This window comes from Lissotriton helveticus, chromosome 10 (assembly GCF_964261635.1).
Source record: "Lissotriton helveticus chromosome 10, aLisHel1.1, whole genome shotgun sequence".
Taxonomy (NCBI): Eukaryota; Metazoa; Chordata; class Amphibia; order Caudata; family Salamandridae; genus Lissotriton; species Lissotriton helveticus.
This window is the reverse complement of record NC_136071.1, coordinates 783,646,690-783,669,333: the sequence shown is the minus strand read 5'-3', so window position 1 is coordinate 783,669,333 and position 22,644 is coordinate 783,646,690. Positions and strand designations below refer to the sequence as shown.

General features: G+C 45.8%; 1 protein-coding gene across 2 annotated transcripts in view; it reads left to right on the top strand.

Annotated features, from left to right (window-relative positions):
* Positions 1-22,644, top strand: part of ZEB1 (zinc finger E-box binding homeobox 1) — a 477,132-nt gene that overhangs the window by 445,111 nt on the left and 9,377 nt on the right. For both annotated transcript variants that reach the window (XM_078663353.1, XM_078663352.1), the window contains one exon: positions 22,002-22,182. In XM_078663353.1, the coding sequence (XP_078519479.1) occupies positions 22,002-22,182 (181 nt within the window). The remainder of the gene's footprint in view (positions 1-22,001; positions 22,183-22,644) is intronic.

Below are 22,644 nucleotides of genomic sequence, written 5' to 3'. Positions count from 1 at the left end.
AAGGGTATTGCATGAGCCAATTCCAGCAGAAAGGCTCGGTATTGCTGCGGGACCACCAAGGCCCTTGATGAGCCAGGTAGGGGTACCTTGGGTTCACTGTAGAGGAGTCCATCCTCCCAGTAAATATGGTGGTGTCCCGTAGCATCACCTGCTGCCTGGGCTTCAGCCTGACGCCTCAGTCCCTCAAGGGTAGGGCACTCCCTCTGCCCCTTACAGAATTCCTCTCTGGTAGGTCCTCCCTCCACATGCCACTCAGCAGGGATGGGTAAATCCTCCAGAGAGTCTACTTCCCCCTCCATGGACTCCTGGCCCACCACTGCAGGTGGCCGATCTGTCACATGGGGCGTGGAAGCCGAAGCAGGCTCTTCCTGTCTCCGGGTCTGTCCCTTTTTGGCAGCGGGTTGGGCCATTGTTCCAGGCTCCAACCCAGGCGAACTCCCTCTCCGGGCAGTCGCAGACCGTGTGCTTACACAGGCCCAGTCAGGTGTACCCAGCATCGCAGAATGCGTCCGGTATTCCACCTCTCTCCAAGTGTTGTGCTCCATGTCATTCCCCAACAGACAATCAACTGGCACGGCAGGGCTTACGGCAACTCGAAGTGAACCTGCAACCCCCTCCCACTCAAAGGGAACCTCAGCCACTGGATAGTGGCCCATTCTGCCGTCAGCCATCGCGGCGGGGTGGAGTACATGGGGAACCACCTGCTCTGGAGACACCAGTTGACTCCTCACCATAGTCATACTGGCTCCTGTATCTCTCAGAGCTTCCCCTCTCTGGCCATTGATGGTAACCCACTGCCCATACTTTGTAGTATTTGGGGGCACCTGGATCTTTGGAACCATCTCCCGTTCTCCCAGGGACACTAAGGTGACACCCGCCCACTCACCCCCCTTATCTAAGGGCAACTCCTCCCCGAGCGCTACACTAGCTACTCCCGGTGACTTTCCTCCGGTGGGAGGGGGTGGTCTCTTTGGGCATCTGACATCTCCCTTATAATATCCAACACCACCACATTCAAAACAGTGGAGAACCCTTGGCTGCTGGCTTTGGCCAGGATTAGGGTTTCTGGGCGGGTTTGCCCTAGGGGTGAAACCTGCTCCCTTACCTTGGAAATTATTTTGGGGACCTTTGGAGAACTCCTTCTTTTTATCTCCCCCCTCCTTCTTCTGGGGGGCGCCCTGTCCGGCTTTTTGAGAATCCCCTCCAGTCCCCTTTGAGGACACCCGGGTACTCGCCCAAGTGTCCGCCTCCTCTGCAAGCTTCCGGGGATTGGTCAGCTTGCTGTCCACCAGGTGTTGGCGCAATTCGGGAAAACATTTCTCGAGGAGGTGTTCTTTCAAAAATAGATTGTACAGCCCCTCATAATCCTTCACCTCGCTGCCCTTGACCCAACCCTCCAAAGCTTTCTTGGCGTAGTCTAAGAAGTCTACCCAATTCTGGGTACTCAGTTTGTGACTTCCCCTGAATTTCTGTCTGTATCTTTCAGGGGTAAGTCCAAACTTCTTCACCAGTGCCACCTTCATTGTAGGGTAGTGGGTTTGCTCATCCTGCCCCAGAGCCAACAAGGTGTCTCTGCCAGCAGGTGGCATGTATTTATACAGCCCACCCCCCCAGTGAGTTTCTAAGATCCCGTGAGCCCTTAGAGAAACTTCGTAGGCGGCCAGCCATTTGGCAATGTCATCGCCTGGGGTGTAACTAGCGACGACATCTTTGGGTAAATAGGGTCTGGGTTCCCTGGTGTTCACTTTATTTTCGCTGCCACCATTATCTGGATTGGGAGACCTTCGTATTAAGGCTTGTAGGTCCATCTCCTTGATGGCTCGCTCATGGGCTAACCTCCTGTCCTCCCTTTCCATATCCATCCTAGCTAATTCCAACTTCGTTCTCCTCTCCTCCCTCCTATCTTCTAGCTTGGCGTCAGTTAAACCCCTCTCTGAGACGCTGCTGCCCGCCCTCGAAGGTGTCCTGGGACCTGTCAGCAGATTCCCCCTTCTAGCTTGGTTCAACATTGCAATCTCAAGGACAGTGTCCCCGTCACTCCCTTCGGTATCTGGTTCTTCCCTTAAATGAGCTTCCACCCATGCCCTTATGCTTGTCAGCAACTCGCCTTTCTTGGCACCTTTGTTAAAGAATACCCCTGTTGCTGACACCATTCTCTGAGGTGGGTCACAGTATTGGATTCTAGCTCTTTAAAATTCAATTCCATCTTTCACTATGGAATAAAATTAACACACAGGAGAAAACCAAGAAGTGACCTGAGGTTAACCTCCACCCACCACCAGAAATAAATTTGGAAAAAACAAAATTCAAATTAGGAGGGCCGCAAGGAGAAAACTCCTGGTATAGGTCAGTGTATTGCGTTGAATTACTAATGAGTAGCTGCAACCAAGTCAGAATCCCACCGCTAGGCACCAAATGTTAGAACCTGAGATGCCAGGTCACCTAGGGTAGCCTGGCCTAGGGGTAAGACATGAAATTCTAGAGGCACAAGTGTGAAGGTAGCAGACCACCCAGCAGTAAATCCACGCAATAGCACTTAAAAAGGACACTACACCAAATTGTTAGGAAAATATGTACTGGTTTATAAAAATAATATACTCTGCTCTTCGGTTTCAAAATATACAGTTTAAGCACTTTAGTTTGTCATGGAAGCATTAACTCCACTTTTACGTTCTAAAACATATTAACAACCAGCATTTCAGGACAATACCTTTAGCCAGGCCTCTTAATCAAAACTTGTTAAGTAACACTTGTATCCTAATTGCTCAGGAATACATTTACTACACTCTACTTTACTTCTTCAGCAACTTCCCATCACAGTATTACTTTAAAAGAAGCAAAATTAGCACTTATGTTTAAACAGGTAGGCAATATTCATCACATTGATAACCCTACAATTCCCCTTCTTGGTTGGATAAAGAGGGATTGGTTAAAATCACTTAAATCAGCTTTCAAATAAGCCCAGTTAGGGATTCCTCAAGGACGCTGCACTCTTGAAGACAGTCTATGTTCACTCACTTATGAGGTCTCAATCTATGCCACCAGTTACTCTTGTGGAAGTCACTTCCCCCACGTGTTTACCTCCTTACTTGCATTCAAGGTGATGCTGTAATCATCCTGCGCCAGAAGGAGAGGGAATAACGAAAGGGGGGGGGGCAAGGAGCCGAGGCTAAAGAGGCTCTCTCGCCTCAGAAGACTCCTCCGTGCGCCCCAGCTCAGGCCGACTCTTCAGTGAGGCTCTTGCTCGGTAGATAAGAGGCAGACACCACGATGCCCCTACCGGGCCTCTTAACTCCCCCTCCCTGCTCGGGCCAGCTCCTCAGTGTGGCGCTCGAGCAGGAGGAGAAGGCAGATCACTCGGCAATCGGAAGAAGCCCCCGGCGCCTCTCCTCAGCCGCTGGTCGGCGAAGACACTCCTTTTGCGGGCATGCGCGGAAGCGCTCGCTGATGCCGCCGCCCACTGCGTCTACTCGAAGAAAGGACGCTTCACACGCCGATCTCAGCCGGCGCCGCCTCCCAGAGACCGGCGGTTCCACAGGGCCTGCGCGAAGGAGCAGTGTCTCCTCACTAGAGGTCGCGCACTCGCGTCAGCGCCTCCCCTCGCTCTCCTCACCCGCTGGGACCAGGAAAATCACCGCAGGGCTGCGCCTACGTCCAGCGATAGCCTCGCTTCCTCTCCTCACGTTACCAGCAAAGTCAGCGCTATTCCGGCACTGCTCTACAAGCGCTGGCTTGGGGGTCAATTTACACAGCCTCTCTCTCTGCTTCCGCCCCTCCGAAGGATGGCTCCTCTCCACAGCAGGTCTCTGCCCCAGCCAGTAAGTGATGAACTTGGGAGGAGGGGGGGGGGGAAGGTTCTGCCACCAAGGAAAGTCACGGCAGCCAGTGGCAGGATACAGATGGCTACTGCCACTGGGGGGGGGGGGGGGGGGTCACAAGATTTACCCCTACCTCTACTGAACACTGCTCAAGAAGAGCCTCTCTCTGCTGGGCAGAGGACTGCGCACCGCAGCACTGCAGTCTCCTTCTCCTTTGACACCCCGCTATTCCTAAGCTAGGGGTTAGTCAGGCGCCCAGGGTCTCCCTTAATCCTCCACAGCGGGGACAAGACAAGAAACCCACAGGAGGGGTAGAGAAGTGGAATAATTAGGCTGCTTCCCAGTCCAGGAGTTCAACCCTTACACTAGTCTCCCCCCACCTGCCAGGATAGCCTGTCCTCCAGCTGACTCTCTTAGGTAGACAAAATGGCTGCCCCGCATTCCGCCTTATATAGGCTGCCCCTCAGTGGTCCAGAAAGGACCAGAAGGTTCTGGAACGCCCTATACTGGTCTATGGGCAAGTTCTGGGTTTGGCAGTTAAGGCAGTTGGTAACCACCATTTTGTGGGGTTCCAACTTTTCCTATCAGAACAGGCCTCTGGGCCTGAGGTGAAAGACTATGAGGGACAAAAGAACACCTATCCCCTTGGCCAACACCTATAACAACTAGTGGACACAAAAATTATTAAGGGTATGAGGGGCAAAAAGGGGACAAAATAAATAATAAATTGGAGGGACTACGAAAAAAAACAGACAGGTCTAACACAGTTGGACTACACTAATTTTGTTACTTGGGCCACTCTTACAAACTAATCGGGAAGCTGCAGTTAAGTCCAGTGCTGCAGGCAGGATCATTAGCAAACTACAATCTGGGGACATATTACTAATATTGTCCTTCAGTTCCATTGGCTTTGATCATTGTACAAAAGATTCTTATGGGCAGGTTTTTTTTGTTTTTTTTTCTTGGAGACAAATTTTGAAATTAACTCTCCACTGTGCAGTCACCGATAGGTGGCAAACTCCTTCCAGTTGTCCCTAAAATAGGCACTTCCTCCTATATTGAAAAATCATTATCCTGCTCTGCAGCCAAGGAGTGAAATTCGCAACAAATAGATGTATGCACTCTATCTTTATTAATCTGATAAAGAAAGGAACCAAAAACTCTGCTTTTTAAAGCAGCAATTGTTTTTAAACTTTCCCGCTATTTATGTGGGTAATTTTATTTGGCTCCAAGAAGCTCTGATCATGGACTCTAAAAATGCTGTTAACCTAACAATGACCTAGCGAATCATGTATTTATGATATCAGTGTCCGTGAATCCCAGTACTACTCTTGGCCCTGGGTTAACGAAAATACTCCAGGGTATTTAAAAAGATTTATACGAGCCATTGGTAACAAAGGTTGCTTATAGTTTTTACGTTGTTTTATGGATGTTTTATTAGTTTAGTTTCTGAGCCCATGAGTCAAGAAGGCCAAAAAGTTCAATTAGCTGCAATCTTATGTTTCTTTGCTGTATTTATTAACAGCACTTTAACCCCTTCCCTGCTATGCCACCCCAGTGCTAAGCGTTTTTTTTTGCTATTTGAGCTAGTTCGTACTTTAACCCCTGTAACTTTTTGTCCACATAAGGTATACATGTCAAATTTGCGTACTTTTCTTCCAGCATCCTGAGGATTCTAACATTATCCATGGTTTGTGAATTCCACTGGAGGTGACTGAGAAATGCAGCTAAATTTGGGATTTAAAAGAAAATGTGGAAAAAAGTGCTGCATGAGTCTGTGATTGCCAAGCAAATTGTCTACGCAGTTTTGGTATTTTGGTGGGACATAAGCTTTTTCCTATTTTGTGCTTTCAACCTCCTTAGTTAGTGGTACAAATGGGTGTCAAATCAATAATAGATCCTGGAAAGCTATGCATATTCGTAAAGTAGATGCAATTCTGAATTCAGCAAGGGGTCATTTGTGTAGATCCTTCAAGGTTTTCTTATAGAAACTAACAGTTGAAATAAAACCATATTGAAATTGAGTTGAAAAAACAGCCATTTGTGCCAACGTTTTCACCTTTCACTTCCAAGTATGGCAGATTTTTTAAAGCGATATACCATTGCGTTTGCTGGACCATTCTGGTTGCAGGGATAAATAGGACTTGTAGGTTCAACAAGACCCCAAGGTACCCAGAGCCGATAACTGAGTTGTGCCTTGGTTTTTCATTGTGTACCTGGTATATAGCAATTCGTTTGGTAAAATATAAAGAGTGAAAAATAGGCATAAAGGAGACCTATGTGTTTTTGAAATGGGAATAAAATACAGAGTTTAGAAGCAGTGGTTATTTGCATATCTATGAAATTGTGAGTACCGGTACTAGCATGTGAATTAGAGGACATTTTCCAAAATGACTATTTTTTTACACATTTTCTTTCAGTTGGAAGGCAAAAATGGTACCTCACTTGTGTGGGTAAGCCTTATGCCCACGACAGGAAATGGCACAAAATTAAACATGGACTTGTCACATTTTTCCAGTGAAAACTGACCCTTTTTTCGCAATGTGCCTAGCTGTGGATTTTCAACCCTAGCTCAGCCGACACCTAGGGAAACCTGGCAAACCTGTACATTTTTAAAACACTAGACATGCAGGGGAATCCTGGTTGGGTTGACTTGTGTGGCTCCTAAAAGGTATGTTACCTTGAATCCCTTGTAAACCTCAAGCTTTGTATAAAAATAAATTACTCCCATTTCTGTGATGGAAAGTTCTGGAATCTGCGGGGAGCCGCACACTTCCACCCACCCAGCATTTCCCACCGAAGTCTCCTGATAAACTGGTACCTCACTTGTGCGGGTGGTCCAAGTACCCTCAGCAAGGAAGGGCCCAAAACATATTGTGAGACATCAAAATTATCTATCACAAAACGGACTGGTTTTGCATTGGGGAGCACCTGCGTGTATGGCTTGGCAGCCAGCTAGGAAAACCTACGAAACCCACACATTTCTGCAAAGTAGTCCAGGAAGATGTGGCTTGAGTGGATACCCCCTAACATTTTCATACCCAGAATCCCCTTCAAACCTCAAATTTAGCTGAATAAAATCACATTTTTCTCATTTCTGTGAGGAATCATAGCTCCAACACGTCCTACTACCCATCATTACCCTTGGTCCCCTGATAAAAATGCTTCTTAACTTGCCTCGTTGTTACAAAAAAAAACTCTTCTCCTCGGTGCTGGAAGCAAATGGCTTCCAGTGCATCCGGCAACCACGCATTGACTTATTGGATGCCGTTGGTGCGGAGGCGTCACCAAGGGCAGCTCACGGGGAGAATATTTGGTGCCGTATTGATGTTGCAAGTAATTTATAAAACTATTCTCTTCCAGCCCCTTTCCAAAGTCATACGTGTTTATGATTGGAAAATAGATTTATCCGGAGATAAACTATCTGAAAATGGTACACAGAACGCCTGAGAACAAGGCACATGAATAACAGCACCTATCTGCCATTAAATATTAGGTCAGACGAAGATCACATTTTAATTGGTATGCCATTTTGAACCTCTGTTTGATAAATGGCGATCACACCAAATTCGTTTTAGAACTTCGTTATATACCCAGTTAATCACATGACTGAAAACACAACTAACACTCGAAACTATTTGATATATTTATAGAGCCACAGGAGTAATAGTAACATCTGTTTGCAGCATTGAGAAAAGTTTGATGTGAAGTGCTATATAAAAAAGTAGTAGCATGTAATATAATGTAGCATAATCACCATATATGAGACGAAGTATTGAAGTTTTTGACAATGTTATGCAACGCCAATAGAAAAAATCTTGTCCTATAACAAGTTATTTGATGCCATCATAGTAATATACATATTCAGGCATTTGCATTTTCAATGCAATTCCATGTTATTACCATAGAAGGTGTTTCTTGTGGATCATCCTACTCTTGCTCTCAAGTGCATCACGCAGCTGTCCTCAACAATGTCATTGTGCTGTGGTTGTACTTAAATTACAGGTTTTATTACAAAAATTATAATTGTTGGTCATGAAAGGACAATATAGCCTAAACCATTTGTGCACAGTATTGGCCTGTTAACGATTTTGTGGGAGGATAGAGGCAGCATGACCCATTCAAGGCTCCATCTCTCGAGTGTCATTGCTCCACCCTACACTCACAGTAGTTTAAAAAAAAAAGAGCGTTGCACCCTATGTATTTGTGCACATAGACCGAGATGTAGTGATTGATAGATGTGCAGAGTATATAATATGCTATATTTTGCCACGGTTGTAGTGGGGAGAGGCCACGTTGCATGAGGCAAACCCTCAAGTAGTTCATGACGCTCCTCCACTCCCTTAGCAATTCTAGTAGACCGCCCATTGCGCTCTGTACATCTGCATATGATTCATGCCATGGCTTTTATGTGCATTTTTAAGTACAGGTATTGAATCAAAACAATGATACTAGAGGTCATATTACTGTTTTAAGATTAAAAAAGATAGGACAGCCCACATGGTCATTACGAAAGTGTAGTGCTCCACCTGTATGTAAATTGTAACTTGCAATCTGCCAGATGTGCTTAACTGTGGTAATGAACTTCAATTTGACAGTTGCACTGTAGTAATGTGAGAATGTCCATGTATTAGCACAGTTGATCTAGATAGCGTGCTATTGAGCCATGTGTATTTTCACTGCCATGACCTAACTGTATTGGGAAATTGGAGTTGACTTGGCAGTGTCTTTTTTTTTTAGACAACTGGTGGTATTTGATTCCTGACGTAATACATGGAGTCTACAATCCCTGTATTTAAACTTGTCTCTAATTTCCTTACTATAGATGACTTGTGACGTCTCTTAAAGAAATGTTCCCTCTCAACTGTTATGACTTGTTAACATTTGAGTTCCGAGTCAGTGCCTGCTGGCAGAGTCTGTAGCGAGGGTCAAAGGCAGGACACCGAACACAAAGTTAGTTTTAACATCGAAAATGAAACCTAGCTTTTCCTTCTGACCTGTTCTAAAATTACCATGAAAAGCAGATTGGAGATTTGTAGGTACATGTTTATTTTGTTGCACAATTTAGGTAACTTAAGGAAAACTTGAATCTCTGCTTGTCTATACATAGAGCTGCAGTGCTTTTGTATCTAACTTTTATTAAACGAATTATAATCTCTTGCTACAAATGATTTTTTTTGTGCTCACTTTTGCGCTTCATATTCTACTTTTATTCTTCATGCTGGCAAACTCCTATCCCTTTCACATAACAGCAGCATACCAAGGATTGAAGTGGTTTGTTGGAAGCTTGGAGTGGCCATGTATTATAAGGAATAACATGCACCTTACCATTCATTATATGGATATTGAAAGTCACCTTGGAGTTCCAAAATCTTATAACGGAACCTTGCCGTTGGCCTCATTCCTCTATATGGTCACATAACTCCTCATTGACTTGCTATCCTTATAATGTATGGCAGGGCTTATTTTATCTCTATCAGTCACCTCTCCTTTTTACAGATGCTTTGTTTGGGAGCTGCCTGTCCTTCCACAGTTTATCTTGACTTCCCTCTCCTGCCATTCACATTTCCAATAATCTGATTAGTACCTTTGCTTCTTTGTGAATGTATTGCCATCATTTGTCTCCCATACTCCTTGAGCTGGATTGAAACTTTTATTGGTGGATTTACTCTCTCTCCTCCTTTACCAACTGCCAAGTGGCATAATGCTGTTTTGGAAGCCTGTCCTGGCTGATGAGGTCACAAGCTACAATCGACTAGACTTGGGTGTCTGCATTCCCTCTTTTCTGAGGGAGAGTTGTGTATGGGTACCATCTGTTAGATTTGTCTTCATGTACTCTTGCTGCTTGTAGAGCATGCTCAGCAAATCCTCGTCCTCTTTTGAAATATCCGAGGGAAATCGGACGCGCAGTCAGCATAGGCTCTTCACACAAAGCTCAGTGAAAGTAGTAGTAGTAGTGTCAAATACACATTTACAGGTGGTTACTCATGTCATACTTTAACAATACATTAAAATATGCTTGATTTAGTTAACCTGCGTCTGATTTTCTTAGTGCTGTGTAGATGTGACCTCACTAGTAATGAGATTGATATAATCTACTGTAGTTAGTTATTATAGCCATATAGCCCGCCGTAGCGGGCTATACCGGCTATTAAAGGCCCTCTGAATCGTTAAAGGCCCGAGCCGAAGGCGAGGGACTTTAACGAAACAGCGGGACTTTAATAGCCGTATAGCCCTGCTACGAAGGGCTATAAGGCTATTAGAAAATTCTGCCACTAGAGGGCAGAATGTTCTAACAAATTAAACAAAGGGTTCTCGAAGCTCGAGGGGATATAAATCCCCTCGAACTTCGAGAAGCCTTTATAGATCATTGGAATGTTGCTCTGCGGGCCTTTACCGGCCCGTAGAAGCAGGGAGCACTCCATTGTCTGCAATGGAGCTCCCAACATTCCAATGTTTTAATACAGCTTACTTGTGACCTACTGTGTGCATTACCCGTGCTAACAGTGTGAAAGGCAAGTCACTTGGGATTATTACCAGCGCTATTTGTTACTTAAAAAGCTGGTCTTTAGCTAGTCTGTGCTAGATAATTCACAGAACATTAATTCTGCCTTAGCAATGTTCCAATTCTCCATATTTCAAGCACCAGCTATAGTTGCACCGTATAAACCACGCATCCCTTAAACCAGTAGACCTAATGCCCCTGATACTACGAATAATTGAGGCTTGACAAGTTGAGCTGTAGAATTCGAACGGAAATGGGGGGCTTCAAAATATGTTGATCAAGCCAAATAAAGAGCATTATGTGCCTACCATAACAGTTGCTGCAGCACACACACCATATACCATCGGTAGGATTGATCAAGTGGTAAATTCCACACAAATTATTCAAGGTGCTAAATGAAATCACCAAACCTCTTGCCCGTCCACTTCAGCCATTACTGCTTCTCAGGCTCTATGCAACACTTTGGCAAACCATTTTGAAACAAAAATGGAAACTATTTATCTGAATTTTTGCACCACTGCCACACTTCCCGCCAGTTCATTTTCCACAAACTCTTCCTTCAGACACTTCAGTAGTGCTTGAAAGGTTTGAGCCCATCACTCACTCAGTTGCTGGATCTGTTGGCTGTAGTGAAATCAGGCTCTCCCTCTGATCCCTGCCCTTCACATGTAATGTCCACTCTCCTACCATTACACTGTTGTGCAACCAATCACTGACCCTAGCTGCAGTTCCTCAGGAGTGGAAAGCTGCATATGTTATGCGCATTTAAAAAAAGCTAAATGCAGATTCAAAGGAGCCATGGAACTACAAGCCTTTTTTCTTCCTTTGCTAGGCAAAGTTATTGAGTCGAATATGAAAAAACAACTTGCTTCCTATTTAGAGCACCGTCATCTTCTGGATACTTAATCTGGCTTTAGAGCCTCCCATAGTACTGAAACTGCTTTACTAGCAGTAGTATACTCAGACTATCTCTAGATGCTAGAACCCTAGCAATGCTGGTACTTCTTGACCTCTCGGCAACATTTGATAACGTCTCCCATTCCTTCTTGATTAAACGGTTCTATAAGATGGGTATCCGGGGAACAGCCTTTGACTGGTTCAAAGACTTTCTCAATGACGGGACAGAAACAGTTTTCCATTGGTACCTTTCAATCTAAGATCCCTTCCCTGGGCAAAGGGGTTCCACAAGTCTCCACTTTAAGCCCCGCTCTCTTTAACATCTACGTAGCACCCCTTGCCCAAATAGTCCAGTCCTGTTGTTTTGAAATGTTGTGCAGACAAAACCCAATTAGTCATCTCTAGCGGGCATGACATTGAAAAATGTCAAACACAGATTCATCGTCTGCATGGGGAACAAGGATGACCCTTAATTGTCATAAGCTCAATGGAGCAAAAACAGTGATCATTTTGTTTGGAAAAGCTCAGCTATGCCTGTCTGTGAAGGATCAGGTGATATCCACTTACAGTACCGGTTTTGGAACAATGTGCCTTCTCAGATTAATATTTCAGTGGCTTCCACTGAGTTCAAGGAAGAATCCAACTCCAGTATAAATAGACCTCTTGACTATGGAAACGCCTTAATACTAACGTCCAGTGATTGTTCTCTCCAAAATGGAGGTCGTCCAGAAAAGTGCTGCCAGGGCCGCCGTGGGCTCCTTCGCTTAGAGCCCTTCACTGGCTCCCTATCCGGAAAAGAGCGTTGTTCAAACTGCTCTGCCTGACCAACAAACTTACAGGAGAAACTCACCTTCTACTCTCCAGGCAGAAATTGAAGATTAAAAAAGTTATGTCACTGCCTTATCAGTACATCAAAATACTGCGGCCGGGGCTTTCCTTACCTTGCACCTCAACCATTGGAATAGGCTGCCCTTATATATCCACTCTTGCACAGACTTGCATCTTAAAACCTGGGTGTTTTGACTTGCGCCTTTCCATTTGACTGCAACATCGAGAATAACGCTATACTAATTTCCCATTAATATAACATTTCTGCTCTAGGGTTGCATTTAGAAGAGAGGAAAGATGCACTGTGCAAATATTGATTAAACTGTTCTCATTGATGGTGTGAAACGCCACACACTGTTAGTACGTTGTTAGATGTCCTACAAACACTATTTTACACCGTTTTCAAAATTAAAATGTTTTGGGACGTGGTGTGTTTGTAGTTTTCAGCTTCCTATGGTTGTCTTCCATTATGTGCGACTCCCCTCAACATCCAAAGGATTGGAATGAAGGGTGAAGCTGTAGCTTAGCCTTCTGTGTGTGCACTGTTTAGTTACATTTTGATCAAATCCACGTATGGCAGCAGCATTTCAATTGCTGAAGTAAACTAATCTGAATAAAGTTCTATAGATCCGTAATAGAAGCTGCTTATTTGTCATTAATCACATGGTGGTTGGCAGGTGAGAAAAAGGGCCAGGAATTAATCAACACTTTTTTTTGTTAAGTTGCAATGAGTCCTTACGGTTGTAGGAGGAGGTGAGAACCAAATGGTCCTCCTTTAAGAGTACAAGGAAGAGTTGGGATGGATAGGGTCTTGAGGCTGGGGCTTTGATGGGAGTGGGATGGGGGTTGCCTAAATCCATACATTTATTAAAGTGGGAGATCAAAAAAGTGTCCATTGCTGTCCTTTGTAATGTTGTCTCTTCAAGGCCAAGAGCAATTGTGCTGGCACTGGAGTCTGCAACTTACAAGATACATGCATTATCTGCAACAGGCAAGTTATGGAGGCCTTTAGCAATGCAGGAACCTTTAGAGCAAGAGTAGGTTGCATACCACTTGTGTTACTTATTTTTCACGCTGCAATACCATCGCCAGCTGAATAAAAGCTGCCCAACTACAAAGGTGAAGAATACAAACTGACCCGTCTGGAGTAGAGTGAAAACATGATGAACATACTCCTATTTCCATTAGTCATTCAATGTCAGCTGTGCTACCTTCTCTACTATATCGCACTCAGAAGAATTGTAATGCGAAATCTTGAACATTTTCTACTTGCGTATGAGGAATTCACTGAGAGGCTGGTGCTGTAAACAATGAGGCAAGAACGAAGCCTTTTCTCCATAGATTGTCCTTCAGACACCAGAGTTAGTAGGAAGTCAGAATGAGGTTTGCACTTTCGATGCAGTGCAGTAAAACCAGCGGCATTGTTTCACAAGATCTACCTACACACATATATATTTGAAGATCTGGGTTCGTCTTCCAAATCTGGATTTGATGGCAACGAAAATGATTACCACCCTAAATGTTTTGCCAAATGATTGTTTCTCTCTAGATATGTTAACCATGTTTTGGACACCAGGTATACCATGGGTGCTGCCTGTGAACCGCAGTTAAAACCTTTATGGTAAGGGGACACCTTTACTGCCTGGCGCCTTCCTTTTCAGCTGCAGTAGGCGCGCAGCGCTTTTAAACAGACAATTTTACTCGTTTTTGTGTGTTGTGTAAAATTTAAACTGTGCACCTGGTTTTTACCTGTTTGTTTTTAGCGAGGTAGCGCCCACATTCTTACATCATAATTGTGCCCCCCACCGCTTGCAGAAGCGGAGCGTTGTCACCTTGCATAATTTGGTTGGGCAGGAAGTAGGGCCGCCATCTTGGGGCTGCTGTCTGGCAGCGTGCCATCTCTCTCAGCGCTCTAGTCTCCGCGGGGAGAACGAGGAGGCTGTATTTAAGGCGAGCTGGTGGGAGCTGCTCGACCTTTATGGTAAGGGGACACCTTTACTGCCTGGCGCCTTCCTTTTCAGCTGCAGTAGGCGCACAGCGCTTTTAAACAGACAATTTTACTCGTTTTTGTGTGTTGTGTAAAATTTAAACTGTGCACCTGGTTTTTACCTGTTTGTTTTTAGCGAGGTAGCGCCCACATTCTTACATCATAATTGTGCCCCCCACCGCTTGCAGAAGCGGAGCGTTGTCACCTTGCATAATTTGGTTGGGCAGGAAGTAGGGCCGCCATCTTGGGGCTGCTGTCTGGCAGCGTGCCATCTCTCTCAGCGCTCTAGTCTCCGCGGGGAGAACGAGGAGGCTGTATTTAAAGCTCGCTTCCTCCGCGCAGCGGAGGCGCCTGACTCGCACCTGAGTCAAGCCAGAGTCCTGCCCGTCTGCGCCCGTCAGCGTCCCGGAGGCGTTTCGGGCGGCAGGCGGGGCTCTGGTCTCCCAGCATGTGCAAACCCGGCGCACTTTGTGTGCGGTATACATCTGAGGAGCTGTGCTCTCTGAACCTTCGGGAGAGCCGGTGTTGCTCTGTCTTTCCGGCACGCCATAGGGGTAAGCTTCGCTGCCCGGGCTGTAGCTGGCGCCCCAATCGGGCTATGTCATCTGCCCCGATTAGTAACAACGTGGGCACAGAGTATGCATGCATGCTGCTTAATACCAGATCGGCGTGCTGTCATGCGCAAGATATCTTTGAGCTCCTTGAGACAGAGAAGCCTCTTTGCTTATTGCTGACCGAGACATGGTGGGGAGAGTTCTCGAACCCCGACGTGGCGATGGCAATTCCGTCAGAGTATAACATCTTCAGGAAGGACAGGGTCAAGGGCAGGGGCGGAGGTGTCGCACTGGTGGTGAAGAAGGGCACGGTTTGCACCGTCTTGCAGACGGAGGATATCCGTGGCTCGGAGTCGCTTGCTTTTTCTATCATGCTAGCGCCGCACCAATCAGTGAAAGGACTCCTGGTCTATCGACCACCAGGTCCGCCCGGTACGTTCTTTGCTGACCTTGAGTCGGTGTTGCTGGGATTGGCCTTGAGAGCAGAGCATTGCATAGTTGCGGGGGACTTTAACATCCGAATGGACGATCTGTCTGACCCCGCTGCTATAAAGCTGTCCGACACCTTGACTCCGCTGAGCTTTATCCCCTACTTGAGGGGGCCGACTCATGCTAAGGGGCACACGCTTGATCAGGTCTTCTCCACTTCGCCTCTGGTGGTGGAAGAGATTCTCCCGGTTGTGTGGTCGGATCACTGCCTTGCCAAATTTTCTATCACTGGCAGTGTTAGATCGTCCGTCCCTGCCCCTCAGCAACGGGCTGGTGTTGCCAGAGCGTTCAATCGAGTGACCCCTGAGATGTTGGCTCAGGCCGCTGTGGATCACCCCTGCCCGCTTGTCGGAGACCTCGAGAGAGACCTGGAGTCCCTGCAGGAGTGGCTTGCGGATAGGCTTGAGGATCTGGCCCCGGTGTTGCCTCCCCGCTTAACATCTAAGCGGGTCTCGGCCCCTTGGTTTACTGCAGCACTGCGGGCTACGCGGCAGCAGTGCAAGGTTGCCGAAAGGGCCTGGCGGGCACACTATGACATTGTGGACAGGTCTGCCTACAAACGCGTGGTGAATGACTACCATCGGGATATCCGCCTTGCAAAGAAAATTTATCTTGCGGACAGAATCGACGCAGCATCGAACTCTAGTAAGGAAATCTTTACTATTGTGAGAGAATTTACTTCTCCCCGGACCGTCACGTCGGAAGAGGTGCCCCTAGAGTCCTGGGCGGCGGACCTTGCCTGTTTTTTTACGGCCAAGATAAAGCTTATTCAGGATTCTTTTCCATCGGGAGCGCCTGAGGAAACATCGTCTATTTCCGCGGCTGGCCTTCCCTCTCCCGCTTGGCAGGGCGCCGTTTTGGCCGAGTTTCCATCTCTGCCGGCCTCTGCCTCCTTAGCACTTATGGGCAATTTAAAATCGGGGTCGCCACTTGACCCATGCCCAGCTAAGCTCTTGGGTAAGTTGGCGGAGGTGGTTAACCCACTGGCGAACCCTCTTCTCAATCTTTCGTTGAGTCAGGGAGTGGTTCCGCCAGGATGGAAGCAGGCGATTGTCATCCCGCTGCTAAAAAAACCGGGGCTCGACCCGAAGGTCCCAGCCAATCATAGACCGATTTCGCTGTTGCCGGCCCTCGTTAAAATCCTGGAGAAGCACGTCCAGTCGGTGCTCTCCAATTACCTGGAGTCTCATGAGATCTTGCACGACTCCCAGTCTGGCTTCCGCACTAATCGTAGTACCGAAACCGCGCTCCTTGAGGTTTCTGAAACCATCAAGGGAGTGTTGGATACCGGGGGCAAAGTCATGCTGGTGTTGCTGGATTTGTCGGCGGCTTTTGACACCGTCCCCCATGATGGCCTTCTCGCAAGACTCTATGAGATTGGCCTGCGGGGGACGGTGCTCAAATGGTTTTCATCCTTTCTTGCCGACCGCCGGCAAACGATCTGGACGCCGCCTGACACCGCTGTGATGCCGCCATTGGGAGTCGGGGTCCCTCAGGGTTCTATTTTGAGCCCGACCCTCTTTAATATCTTTCTGTCCCCCTTGGCGGCGGTCGTGGAGTCTTTCGGTGTCCGGATCGTGTCATATGCCGACGACACCCAGCTCCTCTTCTCTTGCGAGAGAGGGGCTGACTTTGACGGGGAGAGTATCGGGAGTTGCCTTGGGGCTGTGTTTTCATGGTTCCAACTGCACAGCCTCAAGTGCAACTCCGATAAGTCCGAGGTACTCTTTTTCGGGTGCGATGCGGAGCCTAGCTGGCAGGCCTGGTGGCCCATTGACATGTTCCCTCCGTCCGGCTCTTCCCCTGTGGCTAAGAACTTGGGGGTTAAGATGGATGGGGGACTGTCAATGAAAGCCCAGATTTTTGGGGTGACCGGCACCTGCTTCGGCCTATTAAAAATGCTGCGGAGGTTCCTGCCTCTTTTGTCGGAGGAGCATAGGAGGCTGACAGTGCAGGCCCTGATAGGCTCCAGGTTGGATTATGCCAACATTCTCTACCTGGGCCTACCTGAGTACCTGCTGCAGCGGCTTCAGGTCGCGCAGAATGCGGCGGCCAGGGCCATTTTTGGTCTAAACAGACGCGCCAGTGCCTCTGGGTTAATTAGGACTTTGCATTGGCTTCCGATCCGTAAACGGATCGCTTTTAAGGCCATGATATTGGCCTATAAGGCACTCCACGCAGTAGGAGCTAAACATCTCCAGAAGAGAGTGGTCTTTTACCATCCGGGCCGCTCTCTGCGGTCTGAATCGCTGCTTATGGCGGCCGTCCCTCGCATTAAGAGAGCTCGCCGGGGCGGCCGTTCTTTCAGTCTGCTAGCCCCACAGATGTGGAACGCGCTTCCACTCTCACTTCGGGGAGCGACTAGTCTTTTGGACTTCAGGAGAGGTCTTAAAACCTGGTTGTTCACCCAGTAGGCCTCACTAGCTGCTCTTTCTTGTTTCTTTGTGTGTGTGTTGTCTTTTTGTGTTCTTTTTAATTGCGTTATGTTATTCTGAATCTGTTCCCCTTACCCAAAGCGCCGGGACACTCTTTTTGAGTATCCGTTGCGCTATATTAAAAACATAAATAACATAACATAACAAAACCAGATGGGGCTGTCTGAATAGATGACCTCTAAGACTTAAAGCTATAGCTTAGTATTTTTTCCAAGTCTTTCAACGCTGTTTAAAGAGCATTTTCCCTCAATATATTGTTTAAAGAACTAAAATAAAACGTTGCTTTTTTGTGCAGAAAGGAGATATTTATGGCAACATGTTTATTTTTGCACTGTTTGGGTAATTATAGAAAAGTTTCTTTCCGCCTTTTTAAAAAAACTTCTATTAAACTGCTTCTAATATCTTTTTGCAACATATATCTAAAGGCCTCTGTGATGTTTTTAATGTTGCACTAGAAAATCAGTTTTGTTTCTTTCGGTCTTCAAACATGCTCTTTTAGATGAAAGAGCTACGCACCAATGATTTTAGCGGTTGGTTCGAAGTGGGAAAGGCGGTGGCGTAACCATGTATTATGAGGAATAAAGTGCTCTATGCCATACATAAGCATATTGCAAGTCACCTCAGAGTTCCAGAACCTTAAAAATCGATGGGCCTGATTCGCATGGGGGCCTCTGCACTCATGGCTGCTCCCCCGCGGTAGTGGCGGAGTCTATGCACTCAGGGCAAAATCTCCACAATGAGATTGCGGAGATTTCACCCTAATGTGGAGACTCCCCGACAACTTCAGGGACTCCGCCACTAGTGCAGAATCCCTTTGTGAATCAAGCCCCAATGATTTTAGTGTTTGGTTCGAAGTGGGGAAGGTGATGGTGTTACCACATATTATGAGGAATTAAGTAGTCCTTGCCATACATAAGCATATTGCAGGTCACCGGAGTGTTCCAGAACCTTAAACTTCTATATGGTCATGCAACCCTTCGGTGATGTGCAGCAGCCTTATTATGAATGGCAGGGTAGTACTTCATCCCATGTGTTATACCATGCAATTTGAAGTGATCTTCCTCATTCCTCCTTTGTAATTCCACATTATAATTTAACAAACTAATAAACATTTGTAGTACTGTTGGTTCAATCACAAATTAGAGTTGTTAGAAGTGGTGGGGCGTGATGACTACCAGAGATGTTTGGTCCAGACACTTCTTTTACAGTACCAGGCTCTCTAAAAAGCATTTGGTATGCTGACTCCCTCAGATAATGGTTGATCCTTTATTTATGATTGGGCAATAATGGGAGGTCCTCCACAGCGGAGACCCATACACTGAGTTAGTCCACAGGCAGATCTTTCTGTGGCATATTTTACCGCTTTATTCTGCCTCCGGTGCAGTGTGGCATAGTTGATGATAGCGCAAACAGAGCAAGGCCAGAGTGGAAACTTTGTGGACATGTCTCATTTTCTGCAGCAAGTTAGATTCTGAGGTTAGACAGGGCTGCCCACAATGTTCGAAGTGTGGCACCCTGAAACTTTGTCAGTTTCTGACAGGACCTGCGAAATATCTGGGTACTTTTTTCCTGAGCCCTGGTTCCAATAAGATACGAATTTATACAGGGAGAAACAGGACTACAAATACCAAAATGTAATACCAAAACATGGGATGGAAGTGGTACTCTTGCATGGAATCGGGGAAGTTTGAGAGCTCTAACTTTCTGTATGTGATTGAAGGTTGGGCTGCGGGTGACTGGGTTTTACTTTGCGGGTCTGAAGCAAAGCCCTTCCTTTTCCAATTCCTTAGCAATGTCTGTGAAGCAATCATTGCTGCTGACCGTGCTCTTGCTGGTGCATCTGCGGTGTATGTGTTGTGTGAATCGTGGAAACTGCTGCTTGTGCTGTCTTTCCTGGGTGGGATGGGGAAACTACACCACTGCTGCCTCTGCTGCAGCTTATATTGTACTCCAACAATTGTATTGTGCTTACTACTGCTATCTCTAGCTGTTCACTTCCTTTCTGGAGTAACAGTCCATCACCGATCAGTTTCACTCCGGCTCCCAGCTTCAGAAAGGTCCTCAAAACAGCTTAAACATTTCATCTGTTTAACATGAGACTCCTCTTGAAACCTCCGGACCCTTGGGGCGAACTAAGGCGAGAATATGCTCTATTCCTACCTGCTTTTACACAATACGGGCAAATTCGTGTCAGGAAGGAGGATTCCTGAAGCACATTTTATCAAAATATTGATGTGTTCAAAAGCCAATTTTTTATAAGAGCTTAACTTCGTAGCCAAATATTGTTGGTGATCAATACACATGCATTCCAGCTCCAGAATATGGACCGCAAACACAGTGCTGATTATGGTCAGACAGTACAGCCGAGCCTATGCTGACAAATGAGTATAAACTCCAGTGAAGTAAGCAGTGCCAATACTGATCAGTGACAAACTCGTCGAGTGGGATGCAGAGTACATAACTTACTGATATCGATTCACCAAAAGGACGGGTAGGGGAAGTGACCTCGCATGCCATTTGATCATGCATGCCCCACCCTTAATACGCTTCCTTGATGCAAAGCAGCGCAAAGATCTATTTTGCCTTATTTTTGGCAACTTTCCAATGCAAACCATGATTTGTGTTGGAAAGTAAATCCCACCGCAATGCTTTGCACGAGGTTTGGGTTACAAAAGTTTGCAAACCCGGCACAAAGTGTTAGTAAATCTGAGCCAGAGTTAAAAATTAAACTTGAGCTGTCCTCAGCAAATCTTATAAGTATAGACCTCCTTGGAATTAAATTGCCACTTAATTTTTAGATGGGCATGCAGGTACCCTCAATAATTGAGGCTTTCTTTACACTTGTACCAATTTTGTTCTCTTTAGCTGCAATACAGTCCAGTGCGAGCTCGGCGAAGTGGCACGTTATTCCGAAGACTTTCTATAACTCTATTAGCAACTACGTATCTGTGCACAAAGTATCGTTTTCCGGGAACATCGGAGTAAACATGTACCAAATAAATTAAATACAAGCGGAAATTGAGGTGCTTGTTTTCAACGCTGCAGAGCAGCAAACCAATAAAATCTGGTTTCGTCAACAAGACAGGGGTCCCAAACTGCAGAGTAGGGGGTCGCAGCAGCGCCCTCTAAATGACGTCGTACATCAGAACATGGTCCTAGTGCTACATCATAAGTGCATTGTATAATATCGATTACAGAAAATAACGTTAGCACATACCATCGCCAGACTGCCTCTCAATATCCATGCATAAAAACTGCAGCAAGCAGAAAATCATAACACGATTGACCAAATGCCAATACAGGTTGCAACGTCACTGCACCATCTCAACACATTCTTAACTATGTGCATAATACCTGAAATACGTGGTGATTATTCATATCTCAGTAAACATGCAAACAGGCACACATGCACAGAAACGGGCATGCACAGGCACAAACATATAAATTCACATGACCACATATGACACAAATTGGTACAGACGCACCTCAAGATAGAGGGCCGTGAGCCGAGCGAGTGAGCGAACCATCTCCAAGCCATATTTAGTGCGCCAGATTGCTACTCTGAGAGAGGGCGGGTAAGCGATGTACATCACTTGCTATGACAAAGACCAGACAACCAAAGATAAGCAGAGATCATTCTGTACACACACCGGACTCTCGGAATGTAAAGCCCATCCCTGCCCCGCCCCCTGGCCCTCCCATACATACAAGCGCTGCGTCCTATTACATGATAACTGCACATGGCTGATCAACATGCACAGCATAGAAATACTTCCAATATAGGATCATAACAGACACCACACTTCCGATCTCACACACACTATACAGTGTGAATAAATGAGAAGACAGGACCCCACCAGCATTGTTTCAATTCGGGCCTCTAACAGGTGTTGCCAGTAGGTTAATTTAACCAAACCTGAAATCAAAATGTTTGTTTCTAGTAATTCAACTTGTGAAATAACCTCCAGTGGTTCTATTATACATTTTAATAAGCCGTTTTCACAGTACCTTTGAAAGTGGTAGTGTGTATACTGTACCATTTTCATAGCATGGGGTCACTTCTGGGCCTTTTTTCCACATTTTAAACGACGATGCTCATTTAGTAGTACTTTTTGGATGCAAATATTGTACTTTTTATATTGCCATTTTCTATTGGTGATGGGGAAATTGCTTTAGTGTGGTCTGTAATCCAATAAATGGTTTTCCAAGTCCCTGCAAAATAAGATCGATACAAATAATACAAGAGCAACAAAAATAGGTCCATTTGAATGTCATGCTTCGAAATAAAGCACTGTGATTTAACTGGAAAATCATTTACCTAGAAAATTGTTGCTTCAGAATCTTTTTTGTCCTAATTTGCAATATATTTTTTTCTGCTAAAGAATCTACTCTATCTTCACTGTCTTCCAACAATACATCGTATAGTTGTTTTAATTAACTGTGTGCATACAACTCATCAAGCAAACAGTGTATGTATTTTTTTAATAGGATGAAAGACAAGACACAAGCTCTGAGGGAGTATCTAACGTTGAAGATCCGAATGATTCTGATTCGACTCCACCCAAGAAGAAGATGAGAAAGACGGAAAATGGAATGTATGCATGTGATCTGTGTGATAAAATATTCCAAAAGAGTAGTTCTCTCTTGAGACACAAGTATGAACACACAGGTATGTAATATAATACTGTTGTGACCAATGCGCTGATTATATCTTTAAACTTGATACTTGACGAATTGATGTGGCTAAGACATGGGCAATATCAGTAACCAGCTGTGATAGATATTGCTTTGTGAAACTGCAGCCTCATCGTTTTTGTAGCCAGATTTCAGGCTCTAACCTTCAAGATCCAGCCCTTAGAACACCTTCTGAATAGTCTTTATTTTAAGGAAGTACGTTTTAATACAATTTAATTCATTTGTTTTTGAAAAGCAAATCACAAACTTAACAGCAACACATTGGATTCTAAAAACATGCAATGTATAATTGAACAGGCAAGCCCGATAGCAGAGGCCACAGACCGCGCCGTGAGGGGAACGGCTAAGACACCGACACCAGCTCTCCCAGCAGCGCCGTGAGGGCAACGGCCAGGGACTTCATTTCCCAGGTGCCCCGGAGTTTCACCGGCGCACC